Raw genomic sequence first — 21,420 nt, 5'->3', positions numbered from 1 at the left:
TCTCGCCCAGCTGGGGATTCAGGAAGGCCTCCTGGAGGAGGTGATACCGAGCTGAGTCTCAAAGGATGAGTAGGAGTTAGTCAAAAGGAAGAGCATTCTGGGCAGGGAGACTGCCTGGGCAAAGACTGGCGAGGAGAAATAGGACCTTGAGTCAAAGTTCACTCCTTTAAAATGGGAGGGGGATGTGGCAAGGGCTGGCGAGTCAGGGGCTGGGACATAGGGACACGGGACCGTGACAGTCCCCAGAGAGCCCTCTGACCTCTGTAGCACCTGGGCTGGGGGCAGGGGCCAGATGGGAGGCTGCTGCAGTGGCTCGGGTGAGAGAGGGCAGTGGCCCGGTTCAGGCCCAAGGTAGCGGGGATGGTGAGGGGAATAGATTTGGACAGTATTGAGGAGGGAGTCTTGGCAGGTTTTGAGCATGGATTAGATGTCCACGGTGAGGGAGAGGGAGATAGAAAGTGCGACTCACAGGTTTCCAGCTCGCTGAGCTGTGCCACCCAAAGATGCAAGATCCCAAGCCGAGGAGTGGTCTGGAAGGGGGCAGTGGAAGCGGTGCCCGTGGAGGGCCTCCTGCATAGTGGGGTCTGGCATACTGGAGGACGACCTGCATACTGGAGGATGAAGAGATTTGGGAGTTGCCAGCATCCAGGACATTGAAGCGATGGGCATGGATGTGTGGCCCGAGGGCCAAGGGCCGACCCCAGTGAACAAGAACATTCAAGAGCGAGGCCTGGAGAGGCTGAAGGTGATTAATAATACAGACTCTGGAGCCAGTGACCCAGGTTCAAATCCCAGCTCCACTGGTCTTCCTAACTGGGTAACTGAGGGCAAGTCATTTCATGTGTGCCTCGGTTCTCTCGCCCGAAAAAAGCAGATGGTAATTCCTACCTGACAACCTGGCCAGAAGTACGTGCACCAGCCCAGTTAAAGTGCTGAGTAAGTGCTACAGCGCATCAGCTCCTGGAGGGATGGAGGCCTGGGGGGAGTGTGAAGGAGACGTCAGGCGACCCTTGAGACCAGTGTGGCAGACCCCCAGAGGAGAGGGGACCCCCGCCAGGCCGTGCCCCTCGGCGTCTGGGGTTTGGCAGCGAGGCAATGCCTGGGCCCTGGCGAGTATGGGCCTGGTTCAGGCCTGATCCCCAGGCAGAGAGTGAGTGGGAGGTAAGGGACGGAGATGGCGCTGGGTGGCTCTTCTCCTCAGGAGTTTGGCTGAAAAGGGAGGAGGGAGGCACACACATTTCTAGGATAGATATCGAGGGAAAATAAAATTCTTTGAGAGGCAGAGGTTGATGACACAGGATTCAGTTTCTGAGGAGATGGAGGATGGGAAGTTGAGGTTGTTTATGCCTGATGGCCCCAGTTTCCTTAGAAAAGGGGGGCCTCTGAGAGGAGGAAGATGGGGGTAGAGGCTTCAGGAGAGAGGGGATGGCCAGCCCCGGGGCAGAGGGCCGGAGGAGCTGACCTTAGTCCTTGGTGGGCGGGTGGGGGTCAGGCTTCCAAGGTGATGGCGGCTCATGACAGGTCCTGGGTTAAGACTCTGTTGTCCAGATGGACACAAGGGGAGTGTCTGTGAGGAGTGGGGGCCACCGGGTGATTCTGGCAGGAGCACTTGGCCAGCTCACCTGGGGCGGTAGCAGCAGCCAGCTGGGAAGCGGGCTTTCCCGAGCGTGCATGCCCCAGGAACACAGGACGTTTCTAGGCTGGGTTCCCTTGATTTCTTGCCTCTTTCTTGGTTACCTCAGTCCATGGGGAGCACTTGTGGCACACAGTCCCCTTCCCCTATCAAGAGTGACCCTTGCCTGGCTGGGGTCTCTACCCTGGCATTGGCCTGTTGACAGCAGTTTGGCGTGCCGCTTCCAGCCCGTCTGGCCGCCCTGCCCTGACACTGGGCGGTGGGGAAGGAGGACGCGCAAACAGGTCGGCGGCATCCAGGTGGATGGCTGCCTTGCCCTAGTTTGCTGCTGAGTCAGCGCTTCTGTCCTGGAGGTGGTGCTTCTGCTGGCGCAAGTGGGTCCAAGGGTCCTGTGTGACTCCCTGGGGAAGAGGTGCTCCAACAGAGCCTTGGGAGGCTCTCAGGGATTTGTCCAGGGCCCAGACCCCTCTCTGGGGACCTTGTGATTCAAGCCGAGGGGCAGCTAGCTGCCCACCATGCCCCACCCCCGTTCCCACTGGGGGCACCTTCCAGGCCCTGACTCCGCAGGGAAGCTGGTGTCTTCTGGCCTAGTCCTGCTGGGGCCTGTGGGCGGCGGGCTGTTAAGGCCAGGTCAGCGTCAGCTGGGGTGCCCCCGGAGCCACAGTGGAGGGAAAGGTGGGGCAGGGCTCTGAGTCACGGCCCTGCTGCAGCGCCTGGTTGGCAGGGTGGGGACCGCCCGGGGCGGGGATGGTGCTGAGCCCTGTTTGCATCTCACCCCAGAGAGCTCCACTTCCGGCTGAGTCACAGGCCAGGGGAGAATCTCTAGATGAGGCTGGGGGCTGAGTTGTTCCCGCATCACTTCCTGCTGAGAGCCCAGGCCCTGAGGGTGTGGGAGTGGGGCTCTGCAGGTAGCTCTGACCCTCTCCGAGGGCGAGGCCCAGGGTGGAGAGGGCTCAAGGCCTTGAGGTGGGACAGCCCCAGGCCTGCCGCCATCCTGCCTTCTTGGAGCCCTGGAGAAGCCACTGGCTCAGGCCTGCCCAGGCTAGATGGGACGGCTTCATCCCACCTGGGAGAACTGGCCACGGCTTCAGGCAGCCCAGCTTTCTCTGCACTGGACTAGCCTGCTGGGTGGAGGGTGTGGAGGATGTCTGAGCAGCACAGGTAGCCCAGGAGACCGCACAAGACACTCTCTTTCCACACAGAGAGCAGGGTGGACACTAAGACTGACCCCGAGGTGGGCCAGCACTCACGGAGCTGAGTGCACAAACACCTCCTTTTAGTCGCCTCTGCAGATAGTACCCCAGAGCGAACACACAAGCATGGACAAGCCCTGTGGTAGGGTGTACACGCACACAAACACGCACACGGGCAAGCTGAGGCAGGAACCCCACTCAGAACACCGCCGAGCAGGGACCACCTCTCACAAAGCATGGGCCCGTGACACCGGCCCGTGTCTGAGCTGTTGCTCTCTGCTTGGCCGTGAGCCCCTCATGTGACCAGACGCAGGCCTAGGTTAGAATGGCCCAGGACGAGTTTGTTAGCCATGAGGAACAGGGAGGCCCAGCTCTTCAAAGCAACCCTGTTTCTCTGGCAGCTCTCGCTGGGCTGGATTTTCCTGCAGGGCTTTTTGGTTTTGTTTTTGATCCACTCAAGTGTTGATCGTGTGCCAGATACTGTGCCAACACTGGGATAACGTGTGCGAAGTTGTTTTGAGTAAAGCTCCCAGTAAATGTGGGTTATTATTATGTATGTTATTATTTACATATATAATCTCATTTCTTTTTGTAACAATCCTATGAGGCGAGGTGGTATTATCCTCATTTTACAGATAAGGAAATTGAGGCTCCAAGATGTTAAGTGGCTTGTCCTGGTAGCAAACGGACAGTAAGTGACAGAGGCAGGATTTGAACCCAGGTCTCTGTGCTTCTAATCTCTGTCGCACTGAGACTCCCAGGTGGTAAGCCATCCCCACTGATTGGCCCTGGTGAAGTCCACAGGGCAAGAGGGATTGTGGAGGGCCAGGCCTTCCGGACACCATGGCTTTGAGTCTGAGAGACTCAGGGCAGAGGGGTGAAGAGGCAGCATCCCCAGGATGGGAGTGCGTGGTGTGAGGGGCCCCTCGCCCGTTCCTCCCAGGCGTTTTCTGTCCCTTGGCTGTTTCATTGACTGGACTCCCAGCGTGACAGGAGGAGGTGTGGGGGCCTCTTGAGCAGCTGGCTTCTTCGGAGAGCTGGGCTGGACCAGGGCTGGGCAGCTGGCGCCCTGGCTGGCCCTCCAACCTGGCTGTGCTCTGTCTGCATGACCCTTGGCAAGTCTCCCCACCCCCCCAGGCCTGAGTGAGTCTGAGCTGCCACCTGGACTGAAGCTTATCTCTGACCTTTGGCATTTCTGTATCTGGACAGATTCCAAGAGCAGCCTCCTGCCCAGACTTACGGGACCCGCCTGGGTAGAAATGCCCCTCCTCTGTAGGCAGATAAGCATGGGCATATGTGAGCCAGCCTTGCTGTCAGGAGCCTGGAGGGCTGCAAAAGATGAGGAGGGACTGCGGTAGCCATTTGCCCTGGTCTAACTGACTCCTTGTGAGCCTGCTGGGGGTTTTATTTTCATTATCCCCATGATGCATATGAGAAAACTACAGTTCGGTGAGATGACGTCCACACTGCTCTACAAAGGACCTACCTACACGGTGCTTCTCAAAGTGTGCTCCTTGGGCCTCCAACTTCAGAATCCCCAGGGAGCTCATAAAATTGCATGTTCTCAGGCTCCCTCCCAAGCCAGCAGCGTCAGAGTCTCCAGGGGCATGTCGTGGATCTAGAGTTTAGATCTTCCAGGTGCTTTTGCTGCATCTTGCAGTTTGCAGACCAGGAGTCCAGGGAGGAGACCTCCTGAGCCGGCCTTTGTTTACGTTGCTTAATGACTCTGAGCTTCAGTTTCTTCATTTGTAACCTGGAGATAGCAGCAGTTCCTACCTCACAGGATCATCATGGGCACCCAGGGAGTTAATATCTGCAACATGTTTACCCAACACCTTCCTGTGGTGGCCAACGGGAGGGGTCTCTTTTAGGGGGGGAGGTTCTTCCCGGACCAGAATGCAAAATGGTCAGGTTGCTCGTTCCAGAAGGCTGACCAGCTCATCAGCACAAAGTACAAGCAACGTAACTGGGCCCCAATTACGTGTTGGGAAACTTTCTGGTTGGGAAAAGTAGGGGGTTAGTGCTGGAAACTTTCCTTGGGCCTCCCAGTATATAGAGCGCTGATAGGAAGTGGTGAGGAGTTGGGAATTTGAGGCTAAAGACCTGGAGTCTAGTGTGATTCTGGACTTAAGTGTTCAAAGAGAGGCCTTAACTTCTCCAGACCACAGCTTCCCTATGTGGTTTCAGTAACAGAGTTCAGGTTCCGGACATTAGGCTGGACTTTGCCCTGTGAACTCCCAGTGCAGTCCCTGTTTCGGCTCTGGTTCTAGAGTGACAAGCCACCTAGCTTCAGGTTCCCTGTAGGTTCCTGCACTGGTACCTTGTGATACTACCCTCCCTCATCAGGAAGGGAACAGCCTTGGAAACTCCGTCATTCCTGTTTGCTGGTAGGATATCCCAGTATATGTGCTAGGAAGTCCTACCGAAGGGCTTCCTTCACCATTAGCAACCAGGTAAAAAGCTTGGCTTCTCCAGAAAGGCTGGTATGTGTTCTTCCTCTTGAATAATGAGGACAAGGTAACCTGATTTCCGTTTTCTCTTTGACCACTGGGAGGCTCAGCACTAAATGTGGAGCCCATCTCTAGTAGCTGTGTGAGGACCTTATGACCTGCTTATGTGAAATCTGTCCTTCGTTTCTGGATTAGATGTTTTCTTCAGATGTGTTTTTTCCTCCACTCCTGATTTTAGTGTTTATATTTTACTACCTTCTTTTCTTTGCGTTTCCTTGCCCTTTGTGGAACCAGGCTGGGGGTATGTAAAAACACTCACCATGTAAACACACAGAAAGCTGTCTTCTCAGCTGCTTTGTTGGCATGTTGCATTTTTTGCTTCCTCAGCTTCGTGAAGCTGTTTGCGTGGTTGCAATCCACTGGTCAGTTAGGAGATGCCTGGGGTTGGGTAGGGTGGCTGCTTTTTGCTTGTTTTTCTTTTCTTATCAGCTGCTTTGAATTTTTAAAATAATTTCTCTCCAAATCCATTAGTCACTGAAAGCACAGATAGTATCGTGGTGGATAGATGTGTGTGTTTATTTTTGTCTTCTTCTTCCTTTTCTTCTAATTTATTTCTTTAGCATTGCACAAGTATAACCTGTAGAATCCAAAAATGATAACAAGTGCAAAGCGAAAAAAAATTACCTATAATTCCACCAGGGATACCACTTTCCAGCATTTTGTGATTCACCCTTCTGGATTTTTCTCTATGTTTATATTTTTCCCACAAACAAATAGACTCTAACTATGCATACTCTTTTATAACCTTCATTTTCATTTAATGAAAGATACTTGAAATTTATATCAAAGATAGAGGCACATAATTTTTTTTTTTTAAGCACAGAAGGACTTATTGTGAAAAGCAGTAACTGCCTCAGTCTTCCCCAGCCCCAGGCCTGGGTAAAAGGGGCAATTTTAATCATTTAGACTTCTTGTTATACAGTGGTTTCCTCCACTTAAGTAAAATGCTTATCCCACGATTTCTTGGCTTATCTGATTTACTGACTTGCTGCTGAGAAAAATAAAGCTTTCCATCAGTTCCATCACCCTTCCCCACTTCCTCCAAACATTTTCTGCCACTGTATTTGGTTACCTTTGCAATTTAAAATAAGATACTTAAGGACTTCCCTGGTGGTCCAGTGGTTGAGACTCCCATCTTCCACTGCAGGGGGCGCAGGTTCGATCCCTGGTCAGGGAACTAAGATCCCACATGCGGCGGGCAGGGGGGTGGTGGTGGAAAAATAAAATAAAATAATATACTTAAGCCTCAGTGTCTTGTTCCACTAACCACGGACAGTCTCTTGTGGCCCTCATTGCTCTCAGAGGAAGATATGGAGACTCGACTTTTTCCTTGACTCCCCTGGCCCCCAGCATCACAATGCCTGTCTGTTGTACATTCAATGTAACATTTACATTCTGTTTAATAACCATAAATCTTCCATGAGTGACTGCGAGGCAGTATAGTTGAAGACCAGCGCCCCATGTTTGCATTCCTCTGTAAATCAGCCCACAGGAGTGGGCTGTACTTACAAGTCCTTCTCTTTGGGTCTAACGCCACTCAAAGGAGAATGTTAAATATACTTTCCTTTCTTATATTCCGTCAGGTGCTCAAAATCCATCACTTCATATTTTAGTTCGCTTCATATTTTGACCATGCTTTTTTACATAACTCTGTTTGCTTGTTGGTCTGGAGTTTCTAATACAGTAGCATTTTACCAGCTGCGTAGTATTCCAGCAAAGGAAGTATTTGGGTTTATTTTCACCCAGTCCCCTGTGGTTGGACACTTAGGTTGTTTCAATTTTTCATTAACGTGAATGGTGCTATAATTGATGTTCTTTTACGTTCATCATTGTGCCTTTGTCTCGTACATAATGTTTGAGGGTTCGGGAATGCTGCTCCCCTTAAATCCGATCGCCTTGTCGCCAGCCCCATGCCACCCACTGCTTTGCTGATCTACCTTCAATCAGATCGGTGCATTCTAGAGGTTGGTATGGGAGGGGGAGCCCCCAGGTAATGTCCATCGATCGTCCTCTCTCCAGGCTCTGAAAAGCGGTCACTGCTCAGATTTGAAGTGGATCACATCTCCAACTATACAGCCCTCCTGCTGAGCAGGGATGGCAGGACTCTATACGTGGGTGCTCGAGAGGCCCTCTTTGCACTCAACAGCAGCGTCAGCTTCCTGCCAGGCGGGGGGTACCAGGAGGTGAGATGATGCCCGGGGATGGCTAGCCTGGGTGGAGGATGCCAGTGGGGAAGATGGAACTTCTGGGTCCGAGGATGATGCAAACGGGAAAGGGGGAAGGAAAAGAGGGGCATATCCTTCGTTCCCGCTTGCACACTTACCTTCCCCTTTGTAATTCCCCAGCTGCTGTGGAGCGCAGACGCAGAGAGGAAACAGCAGTGCAGCTTCAAGGGCAAGGACCCACAGGTGAGCTAGCACCTGGAGGTGACCTGGGCTGAAGGAGGGACGGAGGATGGTAGATCTGGGCCCGGGATGGAGGCAGGAGGTGGGAGCAGATGCAGCGAGCTGTGGTAGAAAGGGCATAGGCTTCTGAGATGGCCAGACCTGGGTTTGAGTCTCAGCTTACACTTACTGTGTCTGTGACATTGGACAAGTAAGTAGATTTGCCTCTCTGAGCCTTGGTAAAATGGGGATAATGAGGCCTGTCTCACTGGACTTACCGTGAGGATTCAGTGAGCTAATAGGTATAAGGCACCTGGCACATAATAAGTGCCAAATAAACATCAGCTTCCAGCATGAGCAGTGATTGGGTGGGGGTGGGAGTCTGTCCTTCTGAGGGTGGTGCCTAATGTAGCAGGTCTGACATAATCCTGGCTTGGTTTTGGCCAGACCACTGGGTAGGAGCCAGGCCAGCCTGGGGTTCTCTGGGAGGACTCCCCACCATTCCCAGAGGCCTTCCTGGTCCTGAGTGCAGCAGATGGCAGTTAAGGTGAAGGCAGAAGAGCACCGGACTTGGGGTCAACACACAGGTTCAAGTCCAGACCACCCCTGATTGCTTTTATTCAGCAGAAATGTATTAAGCACTTGCTCCGTGCCCAGGTGCTTTTAGACACTGGTTATTATATCATTGTGAAAAAGAAGGTCAGGTTTAAGAGGTGGTCAGGTTACACTTCATTTAAAAAGTGATATTTGAGCCGAGATTACTTGGCTCAAATGAGGTGAGGGAGTTGACATGGGGGAGGAACAGGACTGTAGATTTCACTCTGAGTGAGGTATGTGGGGAACCACTGGCTGGCTGAGCAGGGCAGTGACATGGTCTGGCGTGCGTTTGCAAAAGGTCACTCTGGCCGCGGCGGTGGCGAGCGGCCTCGTTGGGGCGAGGACAGAGGGAGGGAGACCAGTGAGGGGCAAGAGGCGATGGTGCCCGGACCAGGGTTGGACCAATAAAGGGAGTGAGGAATGGTCGGATCCCGGAAGTATTTTGAAGATGGGGCCACCAGGATTTCCTGATGGAAGAACCGGGGTGGCGGGTATCAGAGAGTCGAAGCTGGCCATGAGGCTCGGGGCCTGAGGAGCTGAGAAGGCGGAGTAGCCGTCAGTGCAAGGGGGCAGGTCCCGGAGGAGAGAGTTTTGTGGGGAACAATCAGAAGCTCAGTAGACACACTGTTAGAGCTGTTAGACACGCTCGCGGAGGCGATCCGCAAGTCTGGGGCCCAGGATTCAGGGCTGCGTGTTTCCTCCTGCTCTGGGCGTAGCTGCCTCACCAGGTGGGGCCGAGACAGCTCAACCCAAACTGAAGAGAAGTTTCCCAATCACGGAACTACGTGAGGCCCAAGGTCCTCTCCTGTGCACACGCTCCGTGGTCCTCCATCTGCTTTGCCCCACGAGGCTCCTGGAGTCTCATTTACTCCAGGATTTGAGTACTGGGGAGCAGAGGCCTCACCCCCAGGCCTGGCCTTGCGTCCCGTGGGGAGGGCTCGGCGGTGCCCCCTGGTGGCTTGCTTGGGCCTGACATCCTCCTCCCTCCTCCAGCGGGACTGTCAAAACTACATCAAGATCCTCCTGCCACTCAACAGCAGCCACCTGTTCACCTGTGGCACCGCGGCCTTCAGCCCCGTGTGCACCTACGTTGTGAGTGCCCCTCCTCACCCTGGGCTCGCCTGCGGCTGGCCTGGGAACTGCCTGTCTTTGTGCCCCAGGGAGCTGGTCTCTAGCACTGACCCCTGCTAAAGGGCAGGCCCCAGGGGGAGGCTTCTTGACAGCAGTGGGCCCCGAGAGCCCTGAGGCCCAGCCCCAGACCTGATGGCCAGGTTGCCCTGCAGGGGGCGGTGGGGGGTGGGATTCCCCAGGCACAAAAGTGCTGGCTGACCCACAGTCACGCCCTCTTGCTTCCTCCAGCTCTTTCCCCTGCTCTCACTCAGTTCCCGCCAGGCCACCTTGTCCATCCTCCTCAACACACGCATACTCTTTACGCACACCTTCGTAAAGGGTGGCATTTTGAGGCTTTGGAGCAACCAGCTTTGGAGTCAGACATACCTGAGTTTAAATCGTCGCTGCCCTTTCCTGGCTCACGTTGCGTTTCTAAGCCTCCTCTCCTCTCTGTTACGTGGGGCAACAGTGCCCACCACGTCAGGTCCTGGTGAGACGGTGCTGGGACTGTGCCCGGGGTGCCCGTCAGACCCCTCCCTTCTCTCCAGCACACCTCCCTGTTCTCCCGCCGAGCCCGCTCACTCCCTGGCGTGCCCCTGAGCTCTCCCATCTGCTCCCCTGCAGAACATGGAGAACTTTACCCTGGCACAGGACGTGGTGGGGAACATCCTCCTGGAAGATGGCAAGGGCCGTTGTCCCTTTGACCCCAATTTCAAGTCCACGGCCCTGGTGGTGGGTGAGTGTTGGGGGTCAGGGGGGCAGGATGGGCTCATTGAGGCTCCATGTGAGGGCAGGCAGGGGAGCAGGGTGGGCCCCAGGTCTGAGCTGGTGGGTCCATGCCACACCGATTCCCAGCGGGTGCGGCGACCCTGGGCTGCCCTCGGGTTGGCTTTTCTTAGTTCCTACTCCCTCCTCTGTCCTCCTCAAACAAGAAGGGCAGCACTCGTGTCACTCCGGGCCTTGAGCGGGAAGGGGCTGTGCTGAGGGCTCATTCCCATGGGCATGTCCTCTTGGCAGATGGCGAGCTGTACACTGGAACAGTCAGCAGCTTCCAGGGGAATGACCCAGCCATCTCACGGAGCCAAAGCCTCCGCCCCACCAAGACTGAGAGCTCCCTCAACTGGCTACAAGGTGAAGTCCTCTCGCCCCACCCAGTGGGCTGTCACGGGGCCTCAGGGAGGGGGCCCTGTCCACCCAGCAGGGCCTGAGAACAGAGTCTCGCCTGTCTGGGATCCCTGGGCTGACTCTGTGCTCCCCACTGGCCCCCACAGACCCAGCGTTTGTGGCCTCAGCCTACATTCCCGAGAGCCTGGGCAGCCTGCAAGGGGACGATGACAAGATCTACTTCTTCTTCAGCGAGACTGGTCAGGAGTTTGAGTTCTTTGAGAACACCATCGTGTCCCGCATTGCCCGTGTCTGCAAGGTGAGCAGGCCAGGCCATCCCAGAGACCCTGAAGGCTCCTCGGGTATAGAACCAGAAGGCCCCGCACCTGTGGCCTTCTCCTGTCCTCCAGGAGGAACGGCTTGGCTACTGGCTTTTCTTTCTCTCCTTTTCAGTTAAAATGTCTCTGTTTTTCCTTATTTATTTTAAAAAACATGAAAACGTAGAAAAGTACACACGAAAATCACTTACAAGATAAGAGGCACCGTGGTATCGTGATTAAGAGCATAGACTCTAGAGCCAGGCTGCCTGGGTTCAAACCCTGCAGGCCGTGTGATCTTGGGCAGTTTCCTTACTGAGAAATCAGTTCGTTTCCTTCTCTGTTCAGTGGAAATCATAACAAAACTCCCTCAGGGTTGTTAACGATCTGTGTAGGGCTTTTAGAGATGTGGTGAGCAACCACTTGTTGTCGACTATTGGTGTTATAATCCCACCATCCTACCACAAGAAGTTAGAGTGTTCCTTGCTATTTTTTTTTTTGGCACGTGTGTAAATACATACATATTTATATTATTTAACACCATGTACAAACAAGAGTTATACTGTAATGTGATTCTTCAGCTCCCCTTTTTGCTCAGTGGTGAATCGTGACATCTTTCCACGTTTGTAGATAGACTCCCCTTCGTCCTTTTCCCTGGTGTCCCACAGTAAGGAAAGCGCTGTCATTTACTTAGCTAGCCTCCCGGTGAGGGGACCTGACGGCTGCCACCTCAAGTCTTCTTGATGTGAAATGGACTCAGGCCTGGCTTTGGGTCTGTCTGGCTCTTCCTGGCGTCTGTCTCAGCCACCGTTGGGGAGGGGGCAGCGAGGAGCACCAAGTGTCCCACCCCTGCTCGTGCCTAAGCCCTGGCCCTCTCTCCCTCTCCCAGGGTGATGAGGGGGGCGAGCGGGTCCTGCAGCAGCGCTGGACGTCCTTCCTGAAGGCCCAGCTGCTGTGCTTGCGGCCTGACGATGGCTTCCCGTTCAACGTACTGCAAGACGTCTTCACGCTGAGCCCCAGCCCCCAGGAATGGGGTGACACCCTCTTCTACGGGGTCTTCACATCCCAGTGGTAGGACCCCCAGGACCTAGCTGGGAACGGGGTTGGGGGGATGAGTTGGGGCCGGGATTGGGCCCCGCTGGCCTCATCGTGAGCCCCAGGGCTGCTGGGCTAATCTGGCCACTTCCTTGGTAGGCACAGGGGGACCACAGAAGGCTCTGCCATCTGTGTCTTCACCATGAAGGACGTGCAGAGGGCCTTCAATGGCCTCTACAAGGAGGTGAACCGCGAGACGCAGCAGTGGTACACCGTAACCCACCTGGTGCCTTCACCCCGGCCCGGCGCGGTGAGTGCTGCCCCTGTGCTGGGAGGATGGGTCCCCAACTGTGCTGGGATCACTTGCTTTCTCTGAGTTTGTTTTCTCACCTTGAAAGTGGGGACGAAGCCCAGGCCTGCTTGTCTTTCTGAGTTAGATGTGACCATGAATGTCGGGGTGGCTTCAAACCTGCTTTAGGCCAGGCAGGGGTGTCCCCCATCAGGACACTGACTGCACGTGCCTCTCCCCAACTCTGCCATGAGCTCCTTATTTATTTATTGAGTGACAGGCCATGGGGAAATAGTCCTTTCTTCTTTCCTTCCAGCCTCATGGGCTCCCCACAAAGCAGACCTTGAGACAAGGATGTGAGTGCCAGCAGTTTTTAGGGGAGGTAATCCCAGGAAGAAGCAGGAGGGGACAGGATTGTGGGAGGAGGGGGCGGAGCTAAGAAAGTGTGTGTCACTGAGCTGCTACTGCTGTGGGCACCTGGAGCTCGTTCCCTGGGGCCCTGGGAGGCTGCGTGGAGCACATCTCAGCATTGTCCCACTGGGGTGTTTGTCACCAACTCCTGTGCAGTTGAGGGTCACTCCAGGGTATTAATTCCTGGGGCTTTTACAGAGAATGACCTGGGGCAGAGAGAATCAGGAAGTGCCCCTGGCAATATGGGAAACTAATTGCAGGCACCCTCATGCCCCTATACTAGGAAGCCTTGGTCAGCCAGGGCGTCCTGAGAGAGCACTGCCAAAAGGATGCTACAGGAGCAGGAAGTGTGGTCATGCTTCTTGAGGCTTGCGGAAGGGGGTGGGGGAAGGGTGGGCAGGAAGGAGAGATGGTTGGTGGGCAGAGAGGGGGAGACCCTGGCAGCTGGGGCCCTTGGGCGCCCCACACCCTGGGCTTTGCCCTTAGGCCTGTAGATCAGTGCGCTGGCTTCGCAGAACTGGAGTGCTGTGCTGTGGCTTCCAAGGGCGGGGCAGGTACCCCTGCTGTTCACTGGGGAGATAGGGCCGGCAGTCCCAGTGGGATTTGCAGGACCCACATCCTGCTTGCTGCCCTGAGTGCCACTCGCCTCAAGCCACCGCCTTCTCCTTCAGTGCATCACCAACAGCACCCGGGAAAGGAAGATCAGCTCGTCCCTGCAGCTCCCCGACCGTGTGCTGAACTTCCTCAAGGACCACTTCCTGATGGATGGGCAGGTCCGCAGCCGCCTGTTACTCCTGCAGCCCCAGGCCCGCTACCAGCGTGTGGCTGTCCACCGCGTCCCTGGCCTGCAGCGCACCTACGACGTCCTCTTCCTAGGCACTAGTGAGTGCCCACAGCAGTGCAGGCTCAGAGTCAACAGGGCTAGCTTTTGGGACATGGGCCTCAGGCTCTGCGCAGGGCCTGAGTGCTGTCCATGTTGCAGGTGACGGCTGGCTGCACAAGGCGGTGAGCGTGGGCCCCGGGGTGCATATCATCGAGGAGCTCCAGATCTTCTCATCAGGACAGCCCGTGCAGAACCTGCTCCTGGATGCCGACAGGGTGAGCAGAGGAGGAGTCCGGGCAGCGTGCTGGGGTGCCCGACTCCTGCCCCAGCCAGATGGAGAGATCCAGGCTTCTGGAATAAGCTCTCAGAATGTGGGGGCCCGGGAGCATGAGAGGAGGCCCCCTGTGGGTGGCTTTTGTGTGCACTCCAGCCGGGGGCAGCTCTGGGTGCTGGCCCTGGCTGCCTGTGCCCGCTTCTCATCCCCCGTGCCTGTGCAGGGACTGCTGTATGCTGCCTCACACTCGGGTGTGGTCCAGGTGCCCGTGGCCAACTGCAGCCTGTACCAGAGCTGCGGGGACTGCCTCCTGGCCCGGGACCCCTACTGCGCTTGGAGCGGCTCCAGCTGCAAGCACGTCAGCCTTTACCGGCCTGCGATGGCCTCCAGGTGAGAGCTCCTGAAGGCTCCACCCACTTTTCCAACCCTATGCACTAGGCCTCCGAGTGCCTTCCCTAGGCCCTCTGTGGAATCACCACACAGCCTCATTTGTGTCCACTGTCTGGGAATAATTATTAATCAGCTCCCCTTCTGACTCTCATCAAGTGTTGTTCAAACGATAAATTATGTTTGCCTTACCCATCTGTAAAGCAGAGACAAGATTTGGTAAAGTATGAAATATTAGAGCTATGAAAAGCTTTGCAGGAGAATGTCGATTGGCATGTGAATGTAGTTAAGGAACAAAAAAATAAGGGCTACATAACAGTCCCATTAAGGGAATTCCCTGGCGGTCCAGTAGTTAGGACTCTGCGCTTCCACTGCAGTGGTCACAGGTTCGATCCCTGATTGGGGAACTCAGGTCCTGCAAGTGGTGCGGCCAAAAACCAACCAACCCATTAAAAACTGTTTTCAAAATCACTTATTTAGATTTAAAATTTTCATATAGAAAAAAATAGAGATAAATAAAATTAAAACTACCCTAATCCTACCACCTAGAGAGACTTACAGTGAGATTTTAATATATATCCCCCCAGATTTTTCTACATATGTGTAAAATAAACAAAAATACACATATTTTAAGTAAATATGGGATCTGTCCTATTTGTAGTGTACATACTTCACTCAAGGGGATACCTGGTTCCAGTTTTATATTTCAAAACACCATGTATGCATATACATATGTACACCTGAAGGCACACTCAAAAAAAATGCTGCCTGCCATTCTCGCTGGATGGTTGATTGTGACTTTTATAATGTTTTTAGCCTTTGTGCTTTTTTTCCAGTTTTCTAAAAACAAATCAATGCATGTGCATTGCTTTAAAAGAGACAGGTATATACATACAGATAGAGCTGTCCTTCCAGACTTTTTCTAAGAGCTCAACTCAACTGCTTTTGTAATTCAGGGAAGTATTACAGTACCTTTTTTTTTTTTTAAATATTTATTTACTTGGCTGCACCGGGTCTCAGTTGCAGTACACAGGATCTTTCGTTGCGGCACAGGGGCTTTTCTCTAGTTGTGGCACACAGGCTCCAGAGCACGTGGGCTTAGTTGCCGCGCGGCTGTGGAATCTTAGTTCCCCGACAGGGATCGAACTCACATCCCCTGTGTTGGAAAGTGGATTCTTTACCACTGGCCCACCAGGGAAGTCCCTACAGTAACTTTTAACTGAAGTAAATACTGTGTAGACAGAGGAGATGCCGGCACAAACCCTGCGGGGTGGGGAATCCACCCAGGGAAGCCGCCTGCCTTTCACCCCCGCTTTGGGCCTGGTGGTCCCTGAGCCCTTCCCCAGGCCCACATCTGCAGGGCTGCGTGAGGGCATGTGCTGCACGGAGGGTGGGCAGATGCGATCTTGTGGGGGTTCCTGGCCCATCCCAGACTCTTCTTTGGTCCTCAGGCCATGGATCCAGGACATCGAGGGGGCCAATGCCAGGGAACTCTGCAACACTTCCTCGTCCAAGGCCCGGAGTTTTGTACCAAGAGGTAAGGTGCCCCATCAGGGTGGAGGAGATGTGGGGGGTCTAGAAGGTTAGAAGGCTTCTGCAGCCACTGCAGAAGGCTGCCTAGAAGGCTCCTGCAGCCACTGCTGTGTGTTAATGCCTTTCCTCACTTCCTCACCCCTTTGGCCCTGCAAGCAGGACCCTGGAAAGTGAGACCCCCAGTCCCCGAAGTCCCCAGAGTTGTTGTTACAGCAGGAGGACCATAGCGCAGAGGGAGGTGGGTGAGCCTGGGGCTACCGTGGACATCAGCCCCCCTTTACCCGGGACTGTGCCTCCTTTGCCTGCAGGTGAGAAGCATTGTGAGCCAGTCCAGTTCCAGCCCCACACAGTGAACACCTTGGCCTGCCCCCTCCTCTCCAACTTGGCAACCCGGCTCTGGCTGCACAACGGGGTCCCCATTAATGCCTCGGCCTCCTGCCGCGTGCTGTCCACCGGGGACCTGCTGCTGGTGGGCAGGCAGCAGGAGCTGGGCGAGTTCCAGTGCTGGTCACTGGAGGAGGGCTTCCGGCAGCTGGAGGCCAGCTACTGCCCAAAGGTGGTGGAGGACGCAGTGGCAGACCGAGCAGACCAGAGTGGCAGCGTGCCCGTCATCATCAGCACGTCTCGGGTGAGCGCGCCGGCCGGGGGCAGGGCCAGCTGGGGTGCAGAGAAGTCCTACTGGACCGAGTTCCTAGTGATGTGCGCGCTGTTCGTGTTCGCCATGGTGCTCTTCATTTTATTCTTCCTCTACCGGCACCGGGGTGGCATGAAAGTCTTCCTGAAGCAGGGGGAGTGTGCCAGCGTACACCCCAAGATGCACCCAGTGGTACTGCCACCTGAGACCCGGCCGCTCAATGGCGTGGGCCCCCCTAATACCCCACTCGACCACCGAGGCTACCAGGCTCTGTCGGACAGCTCCCCAGGGCCCCGGGTCTTCACAGAGTCAGAGAAGAGGCCGCTCAGTATCCAGGACAGCTTCGTGGAGGTGTCCCCGGTGTGTCCCCGGCCCCGGGTCCGCCTGGGCTCTGAAATCCGGGACTCTGTGGTGTGAGAGCAAACTTCTAGAGGCAGCCTCCCTCTAGGGGCCAGGAGTGCTCAGAGAGGGTCGGCTGGACCCCTGCTCCTCGTGGAACACAGCCGCGGTGCCCAGCCCTCGGGAGCGATGGAGCCAGCTTGCCTGGTGTCAAGCAACAAGGCCCCTCCACCCCAGATGGCCACAGCCCCACAGGGCCTGGCTGAAGATCGGGGCCTGCCCGGGTGGGCAGAACAGTGCTCCTTATGAAACTGAGCCCTTTGTTTCAAAACAGTTGAAAATGTGAAACAAGAGAAAACAGTGAGAGAACACAGAATGCCATGCACACGGCCGGCCCAGTCTCCAGACTGGGAGGGCTCATCCAAAGTGGTTGTTGGAGACAGAGTTGGACATCCCACACCAACTGGCCTCTTCCACCTTCCGCCTTATCCTACTGCCACAGGCTGCCCCTTCTCACGGCAGAGCCAGGGGCCAGCTCGGGCTCCAGTGGGTCCAGCCTCGCCAGCTGGCCAAGTTGTTGCAGCCATCATCCTGTCACCTCAGGGACCGGAGGGCCACACTGGCACCAGAGCCCTCACGACGCCCTGGGCTCAGACCCACCTCCTGGACCTTTCCGGCCTGTATCAGGCTGCGGCCACATGAGAGAGACAGAGGGCAGCGTGAGCCCAGGAGAGAGTATATGACAATGTACACCTTCCCTCGGAATTCCAGGAAGACTGTTGCCTGCCTTCCTCCATCCCAGCCTGCAAACCTGTGTCCCTTTTCCCCACACCTGCCCTGGCCTCCTCTTCAAAACCAGTCCCCAGTTCACCCCTACACCTTGCAGCCTCCACTCTAAGGGATGTTGATACTGCCCAGCACAGGGGCCCTGAGTTTATGTGGGTTTTGTATTCTTTTTAATAAAATGCACTTTACTTTTTTTTTTTAATAAAATCTAAAGAATTGAAATTGAATCATGCCCCTTCCAAAAAGCAAAGGACTGTTGCTTTTTGAGGCTGGTATAGTTCTTTGAGTTCTGGGAGGTTCTAGGCCTCCTCTTTCAGGTGCTAGTGGGCCAGACCCAGCCCAGCCTGGCCAACCACACCTCCCAGCAGAGCCAGGTTCTTAAAGTGGGGAGTTCAACCAACACACTGATGGGCGGGGGAGGGGATTTGTTCACTTTACTTCAGTCCCTTTACTTTGCATCCCCAGTGCAGTTCAGGGATGGGGCACAGGGGACAAGGTCTTGAGTTTTCTTGTTTTAACTTGAAAAGAATTTTTATCTTTAAAATGATCATACAGTAAAACTAACTTTTTTCTTTTAGTACACAGTTCTGCAAGTTTTAACACATGTATAAAATCATGTAACCACCACGACAAATCAGGATACAGAAGAGTTCCACCCCTCATGTTACCCTTCATACTCACACCCTCACGAGGGGTGGGAAGCGCGGGGTACAGCCTGACTTCCTGCTGTCCGCTTTAGATCCTTATTCCCAGCGTGACCAAAGGCTCCTAGAAGTCCACTCCTTCCTCATGCCAGCGTTTCTAGTGTCACACAAAGGCCCAAAACTTCTAAACCTTTATTATTGACTAGCAGAAACACAAACAGCGATGACAGTGACAGTGAGAAGGGGAGAAGCCTTGACATGGAGGACCCTCCCCTGTCCCAAGCAAGACTGCGCAGTGCCACCTCCAGGCTGGGCCAGCTTGGCCGGCCCTGGCAACACAGGGGTAACCTTGGCCGTGGCTCAGCAGTGGAAAGTTTCTTCGACAGGGTGCTGGGACACACGCTGTGGCTCCTGTCACAGGACAATCTTAAAGGAGCTGAACAAAAGAAGAATGCATTGGGTTTTCTGCTGGCAGAGGAAGGTAGGGACTAAACCCAAACTTCCCTACCTCTCCCCTAAGACCCTTTGGAATGGGCTGTGTCCCATATCTGTGAGTCCCCTCTAGAAGAAGAGCTACTCTACTACATTCAGAGGAAGCAGGAGGCTTTCTCTAACCCCAGGTACCGCCTCCCATAATAACGTCGCAGACTCAGTGCAACAAATGAGCACCACAGTCATACCTGGCAAAGTCTGGTGAGCGGGAGATGACATGCTGGAATTCAGAAAGATTGATGGTCCCATCCCTATCAATGTCAGACTCTTCTAGGATCTGGGAAAGGGAAAGCTTCAGGCCAAAGCCCAACCCTTCCCTCCTGCTCCCCGGGCCGGCCCAGCCGAGCCCGGCCCCGTTGCTCACATTGTCGATGAGCTGCTTCATCTCTGAGGCACTGAGCCGTGTGTCCTCCCCCTCTCCCGTGAGGCAGTTCACGAGCTGGCTCAGGTCTTCCCTGTTCAAGGTTCCGTCATCATCAAAATCTAGAAAGCAGACGCAGGAAGCCAGAAAGGACGTGGTCAGGATGAGCTCCAAGCTCCTGACCCCCAGCTCCCAAGCAGTACCCCCACGAAGACCATGTTGGAAGGGGTGGTGTTCCACCCGGCCCCTGGTTCTTACCGAAGATGCGGAAGGCATAGTGGGACTTGATGTCTGGGGTGGCTGTGTCACTGAATACACTGAGGAGGTCCAAGAAGTCCTCAAAGCTCAGGCTGTCTCTGGTTGGGGAAGTGGAGAAGACCCTGCAGATTCGCTCCTTGAAGGGGTTGGCCTAGGCAAGAAAGCCCTCTATGAATGCCACAGGATGCAGCCCAAGTCACACACTCAAGCCCCACTGGGAAACTGGAGGGAACAGTTCAGGCTCTCGAGGGGAGAACGATCAGTGCTTTGGGGCCAGCACGGAGCTCAGGAGGACCAATGACCCAGCTGGGGATGGCTTCCCAGGAGTCAGAGCTTAACCCAAAGGCAGGCCTGGGAGCACAGAAGGAAGAGGAAGCCGGATATCCTAAGCAAAGAGGACAAGATGGGCTGGTTATTTTAAAACACAAAACATTTCACTGAGCACTTACCGTGTTACAGGCACTAGGCCAGGCACTTTGCATAGCAATTTTCACAGCAGCCCTATGGAAAGCAATCAGCCTCTGGAACAGGGTTTCTCAAGCTTTAATAAGGTAATTCAACTCCTCTTAAAGGATAAAACTTGTTTGAACCTCCAAGAATATGTCTGAGAATCCCAGGTTGCACAACACCCTTCTATATAATTCTCTTGGATGATTTTGGTAAAGCCCTAGCCCCCAGGAAATCAGGGCTAAAAAGGGAAAAAACTAGAATGGGGACCAGTGACCACATGATCTCAAAAGGAGTAGCAGAGGGAGGCTGGGGGGCTGGCACCTTGAGCTCTGGAAGGCTGAGGATCTGCTCCAAGGACACTCGTGCCTGCAGTGACTCCTCCACACTCCGGTGCTCCTGGGGAAGAAGCTCACAAAACCGCCTGTGGGCTCTGGCAGAAGGAGGGGAACCTGTTGTTATCCCTTCCTGAGTGTATTACATCCCCACTCCTTGCCTTGCTACCCATTATAAACCAGGTGAGGAGCTAAGCCACACACACAGTATGTCTGAGTCTCAGGCATAAGCCAAGAGGAGATGTATCACAAGACAATATAGGCTGGGAGTCCATTCTTGCAATGGGTATTGACTGTGGGCCCACTGTGTCCCAGGCACTGGGCCCTGGTTCTAGACCTCCTGAGGGACAGAGAGGTCTGGGAAGGAGCCAGAAGTTGGCCCTGAAGAACAAATGAAAAGAGCTGAACTGAAATCTCATTCTCATTTCATTTCAGGAATCTCCTGCTGCTCCTCAAAGCAGCTACCCTGAACTATCTCCTCCTTAGGCACCATCTCATTCCCACTGGGATTACTTTTGCCCAGAGAAGCTCAGTAATCTTCTCACTCAAGTGCCCTGGCCACATAAAGCTTGCCCACGGCTAGGAAGGGGGTTCCAGTCCCAGTTCAAATTCTCCTACTCAGTCTTAGGCAAATTATCAAACTGTTTCATTGTCCCCATACCTCCGTCGTGAGGGTTAAATTAGGTAATGTAGACAACCTCGTAGCACAGCCTGGCACATGGCAAGTGCTCAATAAGCGTTAACGGTTACTGTATTATTCAGGTAAAGGAGGAGCCAGGCTCCCCAAGTAGGTAAAGCAGCCCAGAACTACAGCAGCCCCTGCCGGACTGGAGCAGGAACTTCGGTTATGCAGAAGCCAGTAGAGCGAGGTCAAAGAGCGCCCAACTTTGGCTGGAAGCTGCGAGGTGACTCCACGGTGCACAGCTGCGGCCGCCGGCGCCAGCGGGGAGGTCGTGCCGGGAAGAGGGCACAGCCTAGCGCCCAGGGCCCTGCACTCCAGTTCCGGGGCTCAGCTCCTGACCTCGGGCAGGCCCCTGCCGCTCCCTCTGGCGGGGCCTCAGTTTGCCCACCTGTAAGACAGAGCCTCCCCCCGCCCCCCACCCCCGAAATCGTCCCTAGAAGATCCCGGAGGTGAGGTTCGAGACAGCACTTACAGGAGGATCTCCTGTTTGGTCAGGAACGTCAAGTCCTGGAAGGCAAAACAAGACAGGGGGTCAGCGGGCGGCCCGGGGCCAGAGGCCGCGGCCGCTGCCCTGCCGCCGCTCGGGGACGCCCCCAACCGCCCGAGCGCAGGGCCGCGCGCAAACTCCCTGGGAACTGGCGTCTCACGCACCTGGTACTCGACCAGCAGCTCCTTGGACAGGCGACTGCCCGAGCCCCCCATTGCCGCGCCGCGCGTACCGCTCCGCCAACTCCTCTCGGGACGCCGGTAACTTTCTCACTTCCGCCCTCGGGCCGCGTCACCGCCCAGTCCCCGCGGCAACCGCTCCTGGGGCCACCGCCCCCAGGCCCGCCCCCTCCTTT

At 55.0% G+C, this 21,420-nt stretch overlaps 2 protein-coding genes across 9 annotated transcripts in view; one reads left to right on the top strand and one right to left on the bottom strand.

Moving 5' to 3' along the window:
- SEMA4B (semaphorin 4B) overlaps positions 1 to 17,986 on the top strand; it is a 94,689-nt gene extending 76,703 nt beyond the window's left edge. For all 8 annotated transcript variants that reach the window (XM_079912428.1, XM_079912430.1, XM_079912429.1 and 5 more), the window contains 13 exons: positions 7,356 to 7,519; positions 7,682 to 7,744; positions 9,311 to 9,409; positions 10,052 to 10,163; positions 10,445 to 10,558; positions 10,699 to 10,850; positions 11,738 to 11,919; positions 12,043 to 12,193; positions 13,255 to 13,465; positions 13,566 to 13,681; positions 13,904 to 14,070; positions 15,519 to 15,604; positions 15,909 to 17,986. In XM_079912428.1, the coding sequence (XP_079768554.1) occupies positions 7,356 to 7,519; positions 7,682 to 7,744; positions 9,311 to 9,409; positions 10,052 to 10,163; positions 10,445 to 10,558; positions 10,699 to 10,850; positions 11,738 to 11,919; positions 12,043 to 12,193; positions 13,255 to 13,465; positions 13,566 to 13,681; positions 13,904 to 14,070; positions 15,519 to 15,604; positions 15,909 to 16,651 (2,360 nt within the window). In that variant the 3' untranslated portion in view covers positions 16,652 to 17,986. The remainder of the gene's footprint in view (positions 1 to 7,355; positions 7,520 to 7,681; positions 7,745 to 9,310; positions 9,410 to 10,051; positions 10,164 to 10,444; positions 10,559 to 10,698; positions 10,851 to 11,737; positions 11,920 to 12,042; positions 12,194 to 13,254; positions 13,466 to 13,565; positions 13,682 to 13,903; positions 14,071 to 15,518; positions 15,605 to 15,908) is intronic.
- Positions 17,987 to 18,185: 199 nt separating this feature from the next.
- On the bottom strand, positions 18,186 to 21,386 carry CIB1 (calcium and integrin binding 1). Its single transcript, XM_079912441.1, has 7 exons — positions 21,230 to 21,386; positions 21,051 to 21,085; positions 19,886 to 19,994; positions 19,115 to 19,265; positions 18,860 to 18,978; positions 18,684 to 18,772; positions 18,186 to 18,439 (listed from the first exon to the last, which is right to left on the bottom strand). The coding sequence occupies exons 1-7, from the start codon at positions 21,278 to 21,280 to the stop codon at positions 18,418 to 18,420; spliced, it is 576 nt and encodes a 191-aa protein (XP_079768567.1). The 5' UTR covers positions 21,281 to 21,386; the 3' UTR covers positions 18,186 to 18,417.
- Between the last annotated feature and the right edge of the window lie 34 nt (positions 21,387 to 21,420).

The sequence above is a fragment of the Stenella coeruleoalba genome (assembly GCF_951394435.1).
Source record: "Stenella coeruleoalba genome assembly, chromosome: 2".
NCBI lineage: Eukaryota > Metazoa > Chordata > Mammalia > Artiodactyla > Delphinidae > Stenella > Stenella coeruleoalba.
Note: the sequence above shows the minus strand (reverse complement) of the source record. Positions and strands in the feature narration are given on the sequence as shown.

Excerpts from the sequence above, each read along its gene's own strand:
- CIB1 (XM_079912441.1), bottom strand. The coding sequence starts at position 21,280 with ATGGGGGGCTCGGGCAGTCGCCTGTCCAAGGAGCTGCTGGTCGAGTAC. Across the intron at positions 18,979-19,114 it reads CTATGCCTTCCGCATCTTCG|ATTTTGATGATGACGGAACC; the intron begins GTAAGAACCAGG and ends TCTGCTTTCTAG. Across the intron at positions 18,773-18,859 it reads TGAAGCAGCTCATCGACAAT|ATCCTAGAAGAGTCTGACAT; the intron begins GTGAGCAACGGG and ends TCCCTTTCCCAG.